Below are 20,814 nucleotides of genomic sequence, written 5' to 3' on the forward strand. Positions count from 1 at the left end.
TCTTGCCTTGTATGGTTCTTAATTCCACGTGCTAGTGATTCAGATAGATTGCATTCATCTAAAGAAGTATCCCCTAATGTCACACAGTATCTTTTGCAGCTTTTCCTGTGTAGAATGAGAGCACGGATACAACCCTCACAGGTACAAAAGGAAACATTTTTAGTAAACACCACACAGTATGAAGAGGAGTTAGCTGCCACAACGGATATCCTGACCGACCACAGAGAAATAGAAGCAAAGCTAGAAATAATTGCTCAGACAGTGATTCTAAGGTACAAGGGGCACAGGTGAAGGGCTAGAATATTTGAGCTTGGATTCCTAGGGGTATGACGACCTACTCTTTTGTGTAAGGATTATTTAGCCACACCTAGGCCCCATGATTGTCAGGAAAGGCCATACTTCAAGGTGAACGGTTCAGTATACGTCCATGGTCAATGGCATCATGGCGCAACATTTGCATGCAGAGCCTCTCCTTGTGGAGAGGGAATCAAAATAACACTGACCCACAACAGGACTGTCAGATAATCTGGGATGAGAATATACAGGGTATAACTTGGATAGAAGCACCTATAACTCTTCGAGTGGGCCAAATACCCATTGTCTTTTCCTTATGTTTTAGGGGAAACAGAACATTCTTGGTAGGGAAGAATGTCAATTGCATCACCACGAGGTATAATGCTGATATACAATGGGGTACCTCCAGTCTGATTGACTATTATTGGCAGTGTGGAGAATGACTATATACACGACTTTCTGCAGGATGGAGAGGTCTCTGTTCTTCAGTCACTGTGCACACCCCTTCCTTGGTGATTCCAGAAGTGGACATGTCGAAGCTACCTGATATCCCTATCAGCCGTCCAACAACCTTGTTCCATCATCTTCGTAGAAGAGCCGCCGAGTATTTCGGCACTGCAACTTGGGCAGAAGTTCACAAGGAGTATCGACTGTTCAACGATGCCCAGTTGTTTTTTTAAAGCATCCTCCTATTCATTCAAGTGAAAGCCACAGCTTCTTGTTTGCAAATCACATGGTGGGAACTGATGAAAGCCATTAATGCTATGGAAGACAGTTTCAATGCAATCAAGGAAAAATTGCGGGCAATGCGAGTAATGCTGATGCAACATAGGTAGGTATGTGTTAGACTTGATGACGGCTATGGAAGGAGGGGTTTGTGCCAAGATTGGTATGACTTGTTGTACATACGTGACGGCTAAGGATGCTGACAATGAAACAATAACAGAGGCCATACAAACTTTGCATAGTTTGCAGAAGAGAATGGGGGAAGAACAGGGTGCCCTGGATGAGTGGTTGCCAGGTTTTTTTTCCGTAGATGCTGTCCTGGTTACCAGAATTGCTTAAAGGACTTCTTCCAATCCTTGTGGTGATCCTATTGATGTACTGCCTGGTCCAGATTATTGTGGGGTGTTGTAAGTGCAGCGGTCAGAAGATAGGAAGGGTGTTCATTAGTAGGGTATTTAGCAAAACATGGAAGAACAAAGAGAATGCAAACACTGATATAGGTACACTGGATATGAGAGGGCAGTTAGTTGTTGTAAATTCAACTAGAGGGGGAATGTAATAGGCCTCAATAGAACGAGAGAAGGCCCACTCTGGTCAACAGATGGTTTAAGAAGAAAATGTGCAGGAGCATATACAATACAAGATAAATACAGGCCTAAACCAGGATACCATGTTACAAGGGAATACAGGGGCGGAAAGGAGAGTGAAGGAACAGGCCAGGTGCATGGCAAGAAAGTTTGAACCAGTCCTCGCATACCACAGATAACTTAGAAGGCCGCACACACGAGAGCCTGAGCCAATTCCTGGTATGAGTGTTAGGAGGGGTACATAATGAGACACTGGATCCTTGAGAGTGTCAAGACTGAAAAGGAGAAGAGGATAGGCTGTAAAACTACAGAGTATGGGAACAGTGTAGGGAGAAAACACAGAAGAACATCCACATAAAAGTTAGTTCCCTTTAGTTCCAGAGGTGAGATCAAAGGAAACTGTGCACACGTATATTATATGTGCTACAGCTGCATTTTTAGTGACAAGTAGTCAGATAACATTTTTGAAGAATTATCGCTTGTGCCAAGAATGAAAGTAGATAACATTATATTGAGCTACATTGTTAATTTGAAATATGTTAAGAAAGCATATACGAATTAAGCCTATAAAAGGCGCTGTTTGTAAAAGCTGAGATGAGTGCGGTTTCAGTTACAGAACTGGGCTGTACTCCCGGCCGTATTATTCATTTATAAACTACTATATTGCTACCAGAGTTGTGTCACTTCTTTATTCCTGAAAACTCTACGACACTCACAATCAAAAATACCATTGCTCACAGTGAAGAAAGCCTGTGACTGAGGTGGTTTGACTGACTGATCCAAGCTGTATGCTGTGGTGGATGGAAGCAAAATGTGTACAACCCTCAAACAAACCAATGGTTAAAAAGGTTCACCAAACGGTTCTATATGCAGTGCTTAATTTGTAATAGTGCCCAAAGCTCTGCTCTGGCGGACCTATTTAAATTTGTATGCTGAATACCAAGGCTGCACAGTCTTGAATTCACCTCTGGCCTCTTTAATCCACTACCAAACATTGCTGCCCCTTAATCTGACTCTTTCCTGGCCCTGGTTACTCCTCTGTGCCTTTTCAATCTTTCTATTTCTCCTTCTTTCCCATTTGTGTGTTTTTATCCATCTTGTTTGCAGTTAAAATCTGATGAAGAAAAACAAGTGTTGGTCACTAATAGTGAGTGCTGGTGGGCCTCACCAGCTGCCACAGGCTCAAAAAACATAAGCACCACCTATACACTGGAATTTGATTAGGATTTTTATTTTGTTGAAAACATGAGGCAGATGGCACAACTAAAGCTACCTGTAGGCCAGATCTAAAAACAATGCTTTTGGGATTTTTATATTGGCAAATTGATTAGCACCCTGTGGTGAGGGTGCATTAATATCAGAACATTCACCCTAGGTGGTGCAACTTTGTGCAGCTTTGCACCTCCCTCTCATTTCTAGGGAGTAATAGCTTTTAACCAAATGTGTTCGAACACTTTTGAAAAATCCTATTTATGTACCCCACGAATGTGATCAAACAACGTGGTTGGCAGATTGAAAGAAGTCAATTTTTATTAAGTCTCGTTTGGATTGAAGGGATTATGTTAATGTCTTTCGTGATACCAGCACCATGCTCTCATAGAATTTCTTTTTGAGAGGAACACATTTAATCACATTCACTTGGGGGTATTTGGAAGCAATCTGCTTCAATCAGAGCAGCAGACAGATGCAACAGGTGTAATTTACCAGTCTGTTACCCTGTTACATTGTTCCTTACAACTTGAATCTTGCAGCCATGCTTTGGCCTTTTCACCTACACTCCCATTTTTTATTTCAAGCTAATTTATGTAATGCCTGCATTATAAGCGTTCTTTAATTTCCATGTATTATTTTATTATGACAATCTGCTACTCAACACTTTCGAAAGCAACAGCTCTCCAAAGTGGTGTTCTCTTTCTTCCATAGATTTCTCCCAGCCCACTGCATACTCCGGTTATTATACATTTGTGACTGCGTTCTGCAAATTGAGTTTTCTCTGCTTGGTGTAGATAGGTAGCTTAATGTTGAAATAAATAGCCCGATAGACAGTGTTAATTGATTCATTTTTGATCAGTAGGTGTCCATTTTGAAATACAGTGAAAGTGACAGCATGTTTAAAACATGAATGCAAATATAATCTCTAGTGCAAACTGAAGACCCACAAAAGTAGTAAGGTATGTGAACTACTCATATCAGAAACAGTTTATTACAAGTCAGATTCTTTTTTTGCAAAAAACGCACTGTAGCTCACAATCTGCAGAAACATGCAGAAGGATTCTATCGTTTCTATCTCTATCTAAAGTCTGCAAAAAATAAGATTGTTGTCATAAATATGTTTTTTCTGCTTATCACTGTTCTAACTAAAAAGAGAGCAGACGGAAAAGCCGTGTTTTTGTTTCCTTTTTTTAAAACTACAGCCTTAAATATTCTCCATGTCCTGCCAGAACCTTTTTAAGACATGGGTAAAGCGGGCAATTTCGGAGGGCCCCAGCTTCCAAGGGGCACCTGGGAAAGTAAATTCTCTCTGTAGCTCACTTGTGTGTATTTTTGTACATCAACCTCTTTCCTTTCTGTCTGCCTACACCTCTGATTATGTCTCTCTTTCCTAAATGTCATCTTAAGGATTGTTGGGCCCAGGGAAAGATATGTTTTGACGGTTATTGTGTGAACCCTGTTTGTTTGACATCCTGTTGGCTTCAAGTAGTAGAAAATAAGAATACAATAAAAAGTTGTTACAAACAGGGGGCCCCAAAATATGTCTTGCCCGGTGCCCCAAAAATCCGTAGGACAACATTGTGTCCTGCCTTTCACCTTGGCTTCCCTCTTTCTGGCAGCAGGCATTGTGATGACAGAACTCAACTGTAATAAGCTATTACAGAAAAGCACCTAGGTCATTTCTTTATCAAAGTCACCTATTATAGGGGAATTAGAGATTTTTTTTACAGGGATTACAGGAACTCATATATCTTTGTTATGTATGGAGCCATTATCAAGGATGACTAAATTCTAATTCCAATAATTCACTGTTATGATGTAACAACAATGGAAAAAAGAGCGTATAACTAACTGCTACTATGTCATACATTCAGGGTGCTCAGGCTGGGCTCTATGACAGCCTTTCAGAGCTTGGAGTATGGCTTCTTCAGGATAAGGAAGAAAAGACACAAAGGAGGTTGGCAAAGGTGATGTATTATTATTATTATTTTTAGGTCTGGCATAAGCCAAATCGTTTTAATTTTACAAAAAATATATGAATAAAGCGCTTACAGAATGGGCTTTCAACCACCTCCCTTCATCCTTTGCTCTGTTCTTGTGTCATTCACATTTTGCTTCCACCCAATACAACATAGAGCATGGGACAATGAGTCTGCCTATTTCCGACACTGGCTAACTTTACTTTTGGTTTCTTTAGCGCTTTCACAAAGAGCTCATCCACATTAAAGTTAGTTCCCTTTAGTTCCAGTGTTTCTTTTTACTTTGTTATTACTTTAGTGTTACCTTTGTGATAGCAAGACACTTTCTAACACATGCGAGCACAGGACACATTCCAGTTTCATCAGTTCCTGTCACCTGTCAATGCTGCTGTATATTCCTTTTAAGGTGGCCTATATGAATGTTGCTTTTTCACACCATACCAGCAGCTCTCATGAACTCTGAATGTAAGCTCATAAGGGTGCTCTAACTCTGAAAACCTGTCTCCCTGTCTTTCTTTCGGTCCTTCTTTTCTTGCTTCTTTACTTCTTTCTTTCCTCTTTTCCTTTTTTGCACCTCTTTTTTCCTTTTTCCTTTCTTTATTTAGCTCCTCCTTTGTTCTTCTTTTCTTTCTGTCCTTCCTTCTCCATCCTTCCATGCTGATCAATTTCCTTCCTTCTCTTTTATTTCTTTCAACATTTTTCCCTATAGGCAAGGATTTTGTTTAGACTGATTATAGCCCGTCACTTTCCTTAACAATAAAATTTTGCAAAAATCATGACAAAACACAACAAGAATTGCCAACCGGCTAGCGGCAAACGCCAGACCTATTTGCTTTGCTAATGCTTGTTTAATTTTGGGGCAGGTAGGAAAGGCCATTGTATGTATGGCTCCATCATTACCGTTCTGTTCGCGTGCACCATTTGAAAGTACAGGCAGCTACATTTGGAGGCCATAGATAACATAAAATTGTAGATGGGTAAAAAGTGAATTACAGGGATATTTTTCACCTCGGAGTTCTGAGAAGCATCATAAACAACTCGAGCTTCTCTCTTGTCTATGTGATATCACCCAGAACACCTGAAAAACATCTCCATAATTCACAATTATCCAGATAAAATAGTACATATCACATGATACAAGTACTTTCTCATATCTATGTCACTTAAAAGGAGGCTCAGCATTCTTTTCTGCCACTTGGGTCACATCAATCAATTCCATCCTCTGCTTTATCCTCGAGATTACTCACAGTTACAATACACACATTTTTAACCTGCAACTATCACACTAATGAGTGCGATGCTTCAAATGTTTTTAATTTAATGTGCAGGCTAACAAATAGTGTGCAAAGTCTTCCTCTTCATAACGGGGCTAATTCCGGTTTAGGTCACAAACCACCGTTGCTGAATCACTAGAAACAGCGTCCTTAAAATCACTTGTGTGTAGACTCTTACTGTAAATGAAGCTGTGGCTTACCCCTGGCACCTGCTCGCTACGCCCTATGACGTCTCTCAGGAGCCGGCCTCTCTCCGTGGATGACGCAGATTCTTTTCTGAGCAGATCTGCCTCACATAGATGGGTAAATCCGTATTTCTGCACCATCCTCTCACAGACGGCCTCTTTGCCAGAGCCAGGACCACCTATGGAGAAAATGAAGTGCAGTTGACGATCCTTGTCACATTAATTATTGACCCAAATTATAAAAAAATGTGAACCAGTAAATGGTAAAGGACAGCGTAGCAAGATTAGAATATTTTATTACACGCCAATGACCTGGAGGCAATAACGCATTCAGATAGACGACACAAAACGAGAAGCTTTACAAGCGAGGTTAGCACCACATCAAGAATAACACACTAAGAACGAGTCAAGTTCCATCTATGGAACGACAGTTAATCAAATTATAATAACTAAAATAATCTATGATTGTGATTTCATGAAATCCAACAGGATACTGTATCCTCTTATTTATTTTGTATGTGAATATGTATAGATGTTTGATCTTCTTAACACATACGATTTGAATCATTTGTTTGAATTTTCAATGGATATATATTCATAAATTGAATAAAGCACAGTTCAAAACTGTATATGGTACAGAACATGCATAAAACCACTGATATTTGTTAGTTAAGCTTAGTGACATATACCACGCATGCCATAACTCATGATGCCACCCACGTAGAAAACACAAAACAAAAAATACGACAGGGCATGGAGCTATAACCTTAGTGGGGTCAACCCCAACTGCCATGACGTCCGGCTGTGTGCTGAGTGTGGCTCGGAGACCCTGTGCCCAGCCCTCGCAGGGTTTTTTCACAGGCACTAGCCTGAAGCCAGGCTCTGTTCCCAACCGGAAGTCGGTCGCCAACCCCTGCTGCAAAGGGCCTTCGGTCATGGGCAGCAGCGGTTACTCTTAGGCCTTGGCCCGCAGCCAGGCTCTGCACCGAACCCACTGTGAGAAAGGCCTATTAGTGACAAGCTCTTAGGTTGATTTTGTGGTTTTGGTTCTAAAAATAACTTTTTTTTTTACATTTTATTAAAAAACTTTTGTGACAAACATCCGCTTTGTAATACTTGTTTCAGTGATGGATCTTCTTATTATGTTCCTTTATAAACTCCTGGCCTATTCATGGATTTTGTTCGTGGATTGTTTGTGCAATACAGTGCAAATACGCTTGGATGCAGATTGCACGCCTCTTGTTCCTTTTAAGTTATATCCCTTGGTCCATTTAGTAGACTGCCCTCTTCTTGTGATGTGTTCTCCCTTCTGAGACATTGCAACTCCTCCTCCTCTTTTTGTGCTAGTGCCAAGGATATTTGAGGAAGCTCTATCATCCGCTGCACTTCCGCAACAGTGAATTCCAGTCGCACCCTGTCAGATATGCTATTTCTCACAAGGCTGTGTTGTGTGTGAAAAGCCACTTAATTTTTCAATGAGGACCAAAGGGTACACATAAGGGGACTTTTCTGATGTTCTTGTGTATGCTTAATTTTTCTCTTTCCCCACATGACTCGATGGACTACTTTTTGAGGCAGCAGTCTTGGTCGACCTAAAATGGCAGTGATGATCCGTGGTCTCAAAACTTAGGCCGCTGATTCGACACATGTAGGCTGGCATTCATAGGGGCATGATTTAGTGGCTGGGGCCATGGACTGAGGATGTGATGTTATGTGTTTTGAGTCCATGGACTACGCTACAAGATTGTGGTCCATTGGGCCATTTCAAGTGTTCCAAGTCCTTGGCTTTGAAAACTAGTCCGCTGACTATTAGACACAGTCAATTGTTTTTTACTCTTTACTTTCAGGGAAGACCATTAAGGCTCTCACTCTCTATTGCCTAGGGAGTCAGGATATGCTTACCCCGATCTCTTTTGAGGCTTTTTTTGTGATGTGGGAAGCATGCACTACGTCCTGAAATGGTGAGAACGTTTTCTCTTGCAGCCAGGCAATCAATACATTTGGTTCCTGTGCAAAATTGGGTTTTTGGTTGACTGGGGTCTGAACCCTGGTCAAGCAACAGCCACAATCCCTTACAGGGTGAACCACAAAAAGTCACTAAATTAACCTGTGATAAACCCTGGGTAGCTTGGCACAAAAAGCAATCAGGCTAAGAATCCTTAGCCAATTTAGAAAAATAGAGTAAAGTGTAATAAATTATTTCACACCAAAAGTACAAAAATCAAATCAGTAGCAATGGAGTTTGAATTTTTAAAGCTTAAGTTTCAAAATAGGGCTTAAAAGCAAAAAACGCCAACTGTGATCATTTGGTCGCACTAAACTGGAGTAAAGTCAAAAGTTAAGGTTGATCGCAATGGAGCGTGGTTTCAGCCCGGTCATAACTTACATCCTCACTTAAAAGTCGCTGAGAAGGTAGAAGTTCAGCGAGTCAAGGCTGCAGGAGTGTCCGTGGAGGGGGTGTCATATGAAGATACCTGTGGAGCGAAGCTGCGGTGAAGATTTTTACCTTCGGAGTTAGTCATCGAAATGGAAGTTGAAAACCTCAAGTGAGGCAAAGCAGAAGGCTGTAGCTGAAGACAGTTCCACAAGGTCGGATACCCCTTTTGCTAAGAATCGGTGAAATGGATCTGCTGCTGTGGAGAAGAACGTAGCGGGAAAATCTACAAAGTCAAGCTGACTGGCGATGCACCTCAGGCGGAAAAATCTCTGAGAAGGTAGAAGTCCAGTGTGCAAGGCTGTAGGAGTGTCTGAGGAGGGAGCATCGTCATCGTCAGATAGCCGTGAAGCACTGCCACGCTGAAAATGTTTACCTTTTCACTTAGTCACTGAAGTGGAAATGGAAAACCTCCAGCAGGAGAAAGCAGAATGTTGCAGCTGAAGGCAATTCCATGAGGTTGGACACCCCTTTTGCACTGGACCATGGAAATTGATTTGTTGCTACTGCGAAAATGTAATGGGAGAAACTGCAATGTCAATCCAACTGGCGATGCACCTCAGGTGGATAGGCAAGTAGGTTGGTCCTAGTTTCCTTCTTGTTCTCAAAGTACGTTCTGGCCAAATTTTGTCGAAGTCCTCAGTTTTGCAAATTGGCCATTTGGGCACATTTAGCACAACAACCAAGGGTCCAGAAGTGGATGAAGACCGCTTGGGGGTTCAGGACTCACTCAGGCTGGGTCCAGGTGCGGGTTCAAAATGGTGGGAACCTGTTTTGTCCCTGTGGCTCTGAACAGGAGTCCAGCAAACTAGCCCTTGGAGTCACTTCTGGAAGTCCTGGGTGCAGGTGTAGACGCAGGGCTCAACAGCAGGGCTGGCCTCTGAGGGTTCAAGGCAGGATCCAGGCAGCAAAGCAGTCTTTCCAGGTACAGCAGCAGTCTGGTAGAGTGCATAGCAGGTCACAGCAGCAGGCAGTCCTCTGAGAGCTCTTCTGCAGGTCCAGTAGTGAACCGAAGAGTGGTTCTGAGAGTCCTGTTTTCATACCCTGGTGCCCTGCTCCTAGAAGGTGGGAGAAACATTCAGATAGGTTTTTTGAAGTTCTGGGAGTTTCCTACCTCTCCTCCCCTAGCTCCTAGCTGTCAGCACTGATAATACAGGGTAATTAAGTATATTGTGAGGAGATAGGGCACAGCCTATTCAGGTGCAAGTGGGGCTGTGCTCAGCTCAAACTGTCACTCCTCCCCAGTGGAAAGGCCATTCAGACTCTGCTAATCCCACTACTGTGTGACTGTCTGGAGGGAACTCACAAAGTCCCAACTGTCAATTACACCCAGTCAGGTGACTTAAGGCAGACTGCACAGAGAGCTAAGAACAGGAAAATGTCAACTTTCTAAAAGTGGCATTTTCAAACTTGCAATGATAAATTCGACTTTTCCCTTAAAGAGGTTCACAAGTTCTTAGGTATCAAAACATGTCATATCTACCTCCTCTCAATTAGGAATGTTAGCTTATTAAATGTACTAAGTAATCCCCAATGTTATCTAACAGGAGGGGAAGGCCTCACAGTAGTTAAAAAACAAAAATATGGCAGTTTTATTTACTACTAAGGCATGTAAAATGTAGACGTATATATTCTACCTTTTAATAACACAGCACCCTGCCTTATGGGCTACATTGGGCCTACCTTAGTGGTGATCCATGTAATAAAAGGGGAGGGTAAGGCTTGGCAAGGGGTTTTAAAAGCCAAGTCAACATGACAGTGTGACACTGCAATCAGGCTGCAATGGCACGCCTTAGACATGTTTTAAAGTGCTATGTCAGTGGATAGCACAGTAAGTGCTGCAGGCCCACTGGTAGCATTTACCGGGTATATGGTATACCACTATACAAGGGACTTACATGTAAATTAAATGTGGCAATCTGGTATATGCCAATCAAACCATGTTTAGGTGAGTGAGCACAAGAACTTTAGCACTGTGTAGCAGTTGTAAAATGCCCAGAGTTCTACGACCAACAGTAGTAAAAACCTAGAAAAATTGAAGCAAGCAGGCAAAAGGTTTGGGGGAAGGCCACCCCTGAGCACTGACAAGCCTAACAGTTCCGCAACCCAAACTTCAGTTCTCTGAACTCAAAATGATGATGGGAGAATAGTCCACTTTATCCAATGTGATTACCTTTTTTTCTGATTTTTAGTCAGTGGACATCTGCAGGCTGAATCCTCAAATCTTTGCAAACGAAAACGGATGAGCTTTAGAAAAGCTCTAACCATTTAAGGCTTGTTTTGCATCTTTTTTAAACATGTATATCTCGATAACTACTGATGATTGATTTACACTGAGCAAATGAAACCACATATTCTGAGTTATGTTCTATCCATGCCAAGATTGGCATAAATTTGTTCAGTGTTTTTTGTTGTAGGCATGTGGGATAAAATGTTTAAACACAGCTCTTTTGACCCCCCAAGCCCGTAATTTTCTCTATCCCCTGCAAGAAACTGAGTGAAGTTTGGCATGCCGGACCTTAGTTGACTAGCTAATAGAGTTCCAAATTTTGGTCACATTTGTCCACGGAGTCAAAATGTTATTGACAAATTGAAACATGGGCATGCACAATGGTGAATGAATATCTATATTTATCTATATCTATTCATCTATCAATCAATCAATCAATCACTGCATTTCTAAAGCGCGCTACATACCTGTGAGGGTCTTAAGGCGCTGGGGGGGGGGGCGCTACTGATTGAAGAGGCAGGTCTTGAGAAGTCTTCTGAAGGCCAGCAGGTCCTGAGTCTGTCGTAGGTTGGTAGGGAGAGTGTTCCAGGTCTTGGCGGCGAGGTAGGAGAAGGATCTGCCGCCGGTGGTGGTTTTCCGGATATGGGTAATTGTGGCGAGGGCGAGGTTGGCTGAGCGGAGGCTTCGGGTGGGGGTGTGGAAGCTGAGTCGGTTGTTGAGGTATGTAGGTCCAGTGTTGTGTAGTGCTTTGTGTGAGTGGGTGAGGAGTTTGAAGGTGATCCTCTTGTCGACGGGGAGTCAGTGCAGGCCTCTTAGGTGGGGTGTGATGTGGCTGCGTCGAGGATTAGTCATGCCGAGGCATTCTGGATTCGTTGTAGTCGTCTCAGGAGCTTGGTTGTTGTTCCTGAGTAGAGGGTGTTCCCGTAGTCGAGTCTGCTGGGGATGAGGGCCTGGGTGACGGTTTTCCTCATGTCAGGGGGGATCCATTTGAAGATCCTGCGGAGCATGCGCGGGGTGTTGAAGCAGGACGCGGAGACGGCGTTGACTTGCCTGGTCATGGAGAGGGTGGAGTCGAGGATGACCCCCAGGTTGCGAGCATGGTCTGTGGGTTCCGGGGCTGTGCCTAGCGATGTGGGCCAACAAGAGTCGTCCCATGCTGATGGGGTGGGTTCGAGAATAAGGACCTCCGTTTTGTCTGAGTTCAGCTTCAGTCTGCTGTCCTTCATCCAGTTGGCTACGGCCTTTATTCCTCTGTGGAGGTTGGCTTTGGCGGTGTGGGGGTCTTCGGTGAGGGATATGATCAGTTGGGTGTTGTCGGCATAGAAGATGATGTTGAGGTTATGTTGTCGTGCGACGTGGGCGAGCGGTGCCATGTAGATATTGAACAGCGTCGGGCTGAGGGAGGATCCCGGTGGGACGCCGCAAATGATCTTGGTGGTTTTTGAGCTGAAGGGTGGGAGGCGGACGCTCTGGGTTCTGCCGGAGAGGAAGGATGTGGTCCAGGCCAGGGCCTTCTCTTGAATTCCGGCGTCATGAAGGCGTGCTGATAGGGTGTGATGGCAGACTGTGTCAAAGGCTGCTGATAGTTCCAGGAGGATGAGGGCGGCTGTTTCTCCTTTGTCCATCAGGATCCTGATGTCGTCAGTGGCGGCAATGAGGGCGGTCTCGGTGCTGTGGTTGCTGCGAAAGCCGGATTGGGAAGGGTCCAGGATGTTGTTGTCTTCGAGGTAGCGAGTAAGCTGTTTGTTGACAATCTTCTCTGTCACTTTTGCCGGGAACGGGAGCAGGGAGATGGGCCGGAAGTTCTTGAGGTCTTTGGGGTCCGCCTTGGGCTTCTTCAGAAGGGCGTTGACCTCGGCGTGCTTCCAGCTTTCTGGGAAGGTTGATGTTTCGAAGGAACTGTTGATTGTTTTCCAGAGGTGGGGTGCCATGGTTGTGCTGGCTTTGTTGAAGACATGGTGAGGGCAGGGGTCGGATGGGGATCCAGAGTGGATGGAGTTCATGGTTTTGATGGTGTCTTCGTCACTGACGTAGGACCAGGCGGTCTGGCGGCTGGTGCTGGTGGTGGTCACAGGGTTGGTGGTCTCATGGTGGGTGCGGGGGTGTCGGAGTTGAAGCTGTCGTGGATGTTGGTGATCTTGCAGTGAAGGAAGGTGGCCAGGAAGTCGCACAGATCTTGTGATGGTGGGTTGTTGTTGGTGTTGGAGCTGGCGTTGCAGAGTTCTTTCACGATGCTGAAGAGCTCTTTGGTGTTGTGTGCGTTGTTGTCTAAGCGGTTCTTGAAGGCGGTCCTCTTGGCGGTCCTGATGAGTTGGTGGTGTCTGTGGGTGGCGCTCTTGTGGGCTGTGTGGCTGTCTGGTGTTCGGTCGTGGAACAATTTCTTCTCCAGTTTCCGACAGGTGCGCTTGGAGATCCGGAGGTCTTCGGTGAACCAGGCATCTTTCTTGTTGGTGTGGTTGGTTGTGGAGGTCTTGAGAGGGGCGAGGGTGTTGGCGCAGTCGTTGATCCACTGTCTGAGGTTAGTCGGGTCGGTGGGGTCGGCGGGTGGTCTCAGGGCGAGGGTGGTAGTCAGTTGGTCTTTGGTGCTCTTACCCCAGCAGCGGCATGGTAGCTGTTGGGTGCGGTGGTGTGTGGTGGGTTTCCTGAAGGTGAAGTGGACGCATCTGTGGTCGGTCCAGTGGGGTTCGGTGGTGTGGCTGAAGGACATGTGGGGGCTTGTGGAGAATATGGGGTCCAGCGTGTGTCCAGCGGCGTGCGTGGGTGTTGTCACGAGCTGTTTGAGTCTGAGGTGGGCGAGGTTGTCGATCATGGTGGTAGAGTTGGCGTTGTTGTTGTTCTCGAGGTGGAAGTTCAAGTCCCGGCGGAGAATGTAGTCCATGGAGGCGAGGGCGTGGGTGCTGATGAGGTCGGCGATGGTGTCGCTGAACTGTGGTCATGGTCCGGGTGGTCTGTAGACGAGTGTTCCTCTGAGGGTGGTGTTGGGGTTGCTGTGGATCTGGAAGTGCATGTGCTCGGCGGTGGTGAGGGTGTCGTCGATGTCGGTCGAGACTCGGAGGGAGTCCTTGTGGATGATGGCGATTCCCCCTCCCACTCAGTTGGTGCGGTCTCTGCGGGAGATCTTGTAGCCCTGTGGGACGGCTATGGTGATGTCTGGTGCTGAGGTGGCGTTCAGCCAGGTCTCCGTCAGGAAGGTGACGTCGGGGGTGGGTGTGAGGCACGGGCACCCAGGAGGAGCCGTGCGGCGTGGGGAGCGACCCGAGGTCAGGCTATCTGTCTATCTATATATATATCTATCTCCATCTATCTCTATCTATATATATATGTGTGTATATAAATGTATACATATATATATATATATAGGAACATTCAAAGCAAATAAGGTAAATATCTAACATGAATAATGGGTGGCATATGTAAACATTTTTCTACACTTTGTTCCTGTTTAACTTGCATGTGAATTGACCAGGTATAGTTTATGTAAAAGGGTTGCAAAGTTCATATTTGACATGGTGTGTAGAAAGAAGTTTGTGTTAGAAAATACATTTTACATTTGTTTGTATGGTACAACTACACATGCCTGAACCACAACTGTGTCTTTACCACGCATGCTTTTATCACACATGCCTTTACAATGAATTTCGTTGTAAAAGCATGATTGGTAAAGGAATATGCTGGGTAAATTGTACACCGCAGTCTCCCCCGCCTGGCACCCGAATAGCTGTTACCCCAGCCGTGCAATCCACTGCAGTCCTTAAAACTGCCCATTCCCCCCTGCCCTGAGCCCTAAAACCCAGACCCCACCAGTAAAAGCACCCCTTCCCCTCCCCAAAAGCCTAAAACTCTGCCCCCTGTTAAAAACTACTATGACTCCAGCCCCCCACCCACAAGCCCTGAAACTGACACCCCCACCCCTGAAAACTGCACCTTCCCCCTGTCCTGAGGCCTAAAACCCAGCCCCAGCCTTTAAAAATACCCGACCCTCCTGCCCTGAGCCCTAAAACCCTGTCCCCTACCCCAAAAAACTATCCCCTGTCCTGAGCCCTAAACCCAACCCACCCCTGAAAACTAACACCCCCAAACCTGGCCCCAGCCCCACCTACCTCTCCTGATTCTTCCTGTTCCTCTTTCCACCCATCTGCAAAGCTAGACCCTCTGCCTTAACCACGCATATGTGTGGTTAAGGCAGAGTCATGGTTTACGCAAGCATTAGTCTGCTTCTGTGGAAATGGCAGCCGTCGCTCAGCCCATGTGGTAAAGGCTGCTTCCCAAAAAAAACTATTACTCAGAAAAAAAAAATCTTTAAATACTACAACCCTCCATGTGCTTACAGTTTACACATTTAGGCCCACATTTGCATAGAAATCATACAGTGTAGCGCAGCATTCACAAAATCGAGTGGGAACTCTATTGACACAAGTACTTATATTTAACATGACAGCATCACTTTGATCATCCACGTGATCACACTCATTCACACTCTACTCACCCATGTTCATTTTGTCTACCTTGGCTACTTTTTCTCCATTCAACGAGTGATGTTGATTGACAAAAATGGCATTCCTACAGACGTTTCCCAACAAACTTTCCAAATACAATTGTCTCTCCATACTTTGGTACCCCTTTCTTAAAATGCCCATTTTTCCTGATAACCACTACATTGCAAAGTTCAAAACAAATGTCCTTACAGATTTTTTGTATTATATCTCTGCTTCTACTTGTTTAGAGTATCCTCTACCTTTGACCTAATACACTGACCCAAGTCTGAAATCTTCTCACTGTTGTCCAGACATTGCTTCACCGACACTGGACATAAATTGGATTTTCTTCCTTTCAAAAGCTGAAATGGCAAAACACCAGTAATTTCACCATGTTCTCTGTCACTGAAAGGATATATGAACACATCGACCTGTAAAGCGACAACGCCCAAGACACCTTTGAGTGTAAAAGATGACAGGGGCATGGTATCCCATTGAGTGATTTTTCCAAATCCTTTGGAACACATATGCTGTAAAGTCATGTCCTAAAAAGGAATGCAGCAACATTGGAAAAAGCCAGATATCTAGTATCAGGATCCAGCTCCATCTGGCGATAAGCAGAAATAAAATCAAACTCAGTGAACTATTCCTCCTCTCCAAGAACAGCTAGTAACTCATTCATTTTGGTCAAGGGATGCTAGTCAATCCACAACTGTCTGTTCAGACAGTGCAGATCCACCCAAACATTGAGTTCACTACTCCTCTTGTGCACAACAACCAAGGGTGCCAGCCAAATGAGAAGGCTCAGTGGGATCAATGCTACCACGACTATGCAATTTGTCAATTTCCTTTTCGAGATCACTCCTTACACTAAACAGTACTCCTCTGGCATCAAGCCTGACAGGTATGGCACCGACTTCACTTTGATTATGTGTTTAAAATATAACACTTTTCCTAACTCTTATGAAAACATTCTGGCATACTTTACAATTGCTCAATCCAATTATTTTCAGAACAAAACACCACTTGCTCCCTAGCTCCTGGACACAAAACTATTTAAAATACACCTTGGTGAAACCAACCCAGAATGAGTCACCGGGCTCTACCTTGAATACACCTCCTCTTGAATTACAATACATCTTCAAAAAGTCAATTTAACTCAATATTTCTGCCTTCATTTGATTCTGGAGTTCAATCCTTAGGTTGAAGAACCACATAGCTCCAGAGTTCGGTGAACAGATCCCAAGTTATAATGGTGATTCTGGCCTCTAAGTTGGCTAGCAAATGCAGAATCTTGTTACCCACCTTAATATCTCCATATGGGTTCACAGATTCTAATGGATAACTGCATTTTATCTTACTATAATTTACAACAAGCACAATGACCAGGAACTAATGCATGATCACTTAACGTGTTGGGGCAACTAGCTTTTTCTCCATCATACTTGCAATTCTGTCACCACTATATTTCACACTCTAACAAAGTTTGGTAAAATTCACTTTTTGTTCAATAATCTTCAAACAGCATTCCAGGTAGGAAACAAATGTCCTCTTTTAATATGTGGAGAACTGCCACATTGAAAGCACCTGTATTTTGACTTGAATATAGACCTGTTGAGACCCATATTATTTTTCACTATCTTTTTTTCTCACAAAACTGAATTTATTTAACATATCTCACATCGCATCTTACATATGTATTGGAGCATAATACAGTATGGACCAATTGGGTTCTTGCCACCCAGCAGAGCAGAATCAATTACATGGTATGAAGGTCACAAGGCCCATAATAGTGGCTCGTATGAGATGAACACTGTCAGTGCAAGCATGGCAGAAAGTCAGCATTTGTGCCATCAGTGCAACTGAAAAGGGCCACCTAGCCAACCAAAACAAATCAAACTCCTCTTCCTGCTCAAACCCCATGGTGTCCATCCCTCTTTCACAATTCCAGCTGAATAGCTGAGCCAAATGTAACAGTGCAGCAATGAACACCCTCCCCAGGTGGCAACATTTATCTCCAGTAGGCCACAGGGTGCGCCAGACAGTCCAGCACTTCCAAGGTGCCCCAAAGCTGAGGTGCACTCCCTGTCCCGAGCCTCCACCCAGTTGGAACATGCAGCAAATAATCTGACTCTCCATCCCAGTCATCGTCTTCCCCACCTTCAACACATTTGTTAACACCTCGCAAGCCTGGTGAATTCCATAGGTCACCTACCCTGGTGTGCCTCCCAGATTAACGTGCCCCTTCCCAGTTCACCCATTGAATCAGGTCTGCCCACCACCCCTCAACCCTCGGTTCAGCAGCATTTTTCCACTGCATTGTAATCTGCTGCTTGGCATGCATCATACCCAAGTCGATGAACCTGGATGTCTCTCTATGCTTAGCAGGCCAGGGATTAATCCCCAAAAAACATAGCTTGGGGAAGGGTCCAACGAGTGCTCCTTAATAACAGCTAGTAAATGCACCACCTCAGACCAGTAGGGGGCCAGGTGGACACAGCTCCACAGCATGTGAAGCAGACCCTCATCCTCCACATGGCAAAGGGGACATTCATGTGCAATAAGCAGGAAATAGACATTAAGTTTCTGGGGCGTAAGGTAAGCCCGATGCAGTATGTATGAATGAATGAGCTTAAAACAAGCATTGCGGACACCAGAGAAGCAAAGTCCCATATTTTATTACAGTCTCCATCCATCAAGGGAGACCCTAAGTCAGTCTCCTACAGCTCTCGCAGCCGGAAAATAGGAAAGAGCATATCCACCCTAAATGTCTCATAAACCCCCGAGACCAATTTCCAAGTGATAGTGGCATTGCAAAGAAATTGGCAGCTATGATGCAGCTGAGGCTTCATATCACGCCTCCCCCAAAGCCTCTGCACAGCTGCAGTCAGAGCACCATATAACAGAAAGTGCCCTGCCAGGAGGTTAAACTCTGTCCACAAGTCCTCGAAGGTGTGCAGTTCAACATCCATATAGAGTGCACCCCTTGTGTCCAGATCTGCCCCCATCTAGCCCATTCAACCCCCTTGATTCACGTAAGTAGGGCCTGAAGCAGAAGACTTTGGGAATACAAAGCATGTGTTCTTGTGCAGTGGAGCACCTGCAGCCAACAGTTACGGAGAACATCCAGGTCCTGCCAGTCCACGGCAGGTACCTAGGTAGGGTCAAGTAATAGGGTCCAAAGTAGGGCCCGGTCAGGGACATCAGGCAATAGCTGTGCCCCTGCAAGCTCCAGTTCCCAAAACCACCCCATACACGACTGCAGCTGGGCTGTCAGATAGTAAGTTTCAAAGTCAGGGGCATTCATCCCCCTGACTGTGGACGAATGCAGCAGCTTGGCCAGCAACTGCTTTTTCAGGTTCTGTGCACGTCTCCATAGACCATATAGTCGGCATACATGTAATTCAAGACCGCACGGTATAACAGCATAAAGCACACCAATGGTGTCCCTGCTCACTAGTGGTGCCACTGTAATGGCAGAGAACAGGGGGGATAGTGCCCCTCACAACCTTAGATGGCATAGATATAGTCCTCCCCGGGCAGACACATGCCATGAGAGATGCTCTACAAACCTACTTTCTAACCCCATTTGAGGCATGACAGCATGAAGAAAGTCCCATTCCAGGCTATCAAAAACCTTTTCAATTTAAAAAAACATAAAGCCGAGCCACTCTGGAAAGCCAAGGCCACCCCTCATAACTACCAACAATCTATGTATTGTACGTATTGATTCTAGTACAATCAGCGGATTGTATGTATAGATTGTAGTACTACAGCTGAGTATAAACCCAAATGACCTGCATGGATCAGGCCTGGCATGTGGGGCAGCAGTCACTGAGCCAGGATTCCACCGAGTATTTTGTAATCAATGTTCAACATCGAGAATGGCCTATATGCTGTCACATCAATAGCCAGTTTCCCAGGCTTGAGCAGGGCTTCCCTCAATAAGGGGGGGAAGATGCAAGCCTTCAATGCCTTCTAGTACAGAGCAGCAAGGCAGGGAGGAAGCACATCAATGTAAACCATATAAAAATCCACCGGGAGGCCACCTGTCTCCAGAAACTTTCCGTGGGCCATATGCCAAGCTTCCACTCTTATCTCTTCCACTGTGATATCCTGTCCTAAGCTTTCTTCCTCCTCCAGCATCAGCCGTTGGAGCGAGAGGGTGGCTAGCTAGTAACTGATTGATCTCATCCTGCCTAAAAAGCCTAGTCCCCTCAGCCATTATCAACTCCAGGGTCTGTGATCCGTGCCTGGCAGGGATGGCCAGCCAAGCTATTAAAGGCCCAGTCCTATCCGTCTCGACATGTGCATGAATCATATACACCCTGTTATCGAAACATCGGAGACACTCCACGTGTTCTGCTCCTCTCTCCCTGGCCTCCACCAAGGTCTGTTGGAGGGACGGCCTCTCAGACCATAAAGCTTCAGTTCTCAGAGAGCCTGTTCATGAGCAGCAACCTTAGCCAGCAGGCTCTACGGCACCCCAGCTGTTTCTGATATCCACTAACCCCAGACGACAACCTTAAACGCCTCCCATTCTTGAAACACCAAACTGCTGTCCCCTCACTCTTGGCAAAATAATCCTGAATCATGTCCCCTATGGTATCCCAGACTGTTGGGTCCTTTAAGCTGTCACACTTTAGCCACAAGCTCTGGATACAGGCATGCGCACCTCCCCACTGCAGGGTTAAGAGAAGGGTATTATGTTCAGTTACAGTTCTAGCCAAGTACTCTACACCCGTAATCACACCCTGCATATTGGGCGAGCACTGAAAGATATTGAGGTGGACATGGAGCGCATGCATGGCAGAGTGATAGAAATAATCCTGGTCTTGATGGGGGAAATGTTGCCAACCATCCACAAGTCCCCAAGCCTGCTGTCATTTGAAGACTCTGCCAGCCAAGCGGACGTCGGGGGAGTCTCTGAGCGAGGAATGGTAGCGATCCTAGTCAAAGCAGCCCACAGAGTTAAAGTTGCCACCGATAATAAGTGCTTTTGGCATTAGTGGAGTCAGGGTAAGTGACAACACCATCAAAAAACAGAGCCTGATCTACATTTCTACATTGAGCACATAGACATTGACTACAGAAATATCCTGGCCTGTTAAGATAGAGTAACCGACCTCGCCCTTGCAACCGTCCCAAGCATCTGCAGAACTACAACCAGTGGTAGATCATTCTCGCACCTCGCCTCCAAAACGTGGAACACTCTTCCCACCCACCTGCGCCAGACCAAAGACCTCCTTACCTTCAGAAAACTTCTCAAGACCTGGCTGTTTGAACAGTAGCAGCACCTCCCCACTCCTTCCCCCCTCCTCAGTGCCTTGAGACCCTCATGGGTGAGAAGTGCTCTTTACAAATTCCTGATTGATTAATTAATTGATTCTTTTAAAAAAAACCGATAAATCTTGCTAA

General features: G+C 45.1%; 1 protein-coding gene across 1 annotated transcript in view; it reads right to left on the minus strand.

Moving 5' to 3' along the window:
* The window catches only part of AK5 (adenylate kinase 5), a 2,252,667-nt gene that overhangs the window by 409,068 nt on the left and 1,822,785 nt on the right, over positions 1-20,814 (minus strand). The window contains exon 11 of the mRNA XM_069232252.1: positions 6,273-6,436. Within this exon, the coding sequence (XP_069088353.1) occupies positions 6,273-6,436 (164 nt within the window). The remainder of the gene's footprint in view (positions 1-6,272; positions 6,437-20,814) is intronic.

Source organism: Pleurodeles waltl, chromosome 4_2, assembly GCF_031143425.1.
Source record: "Pleurodeles waltl isolate 20211129_DDA chromosome 4_2, aPleWal1.hap1.20221129, whole genome shotgun sequence".
NCBI lineage: Eukaryota > Metazoa > Chordata > Amphibia > Caudata > Salamandridae > Pleurodeles > Pleurodeles waltl.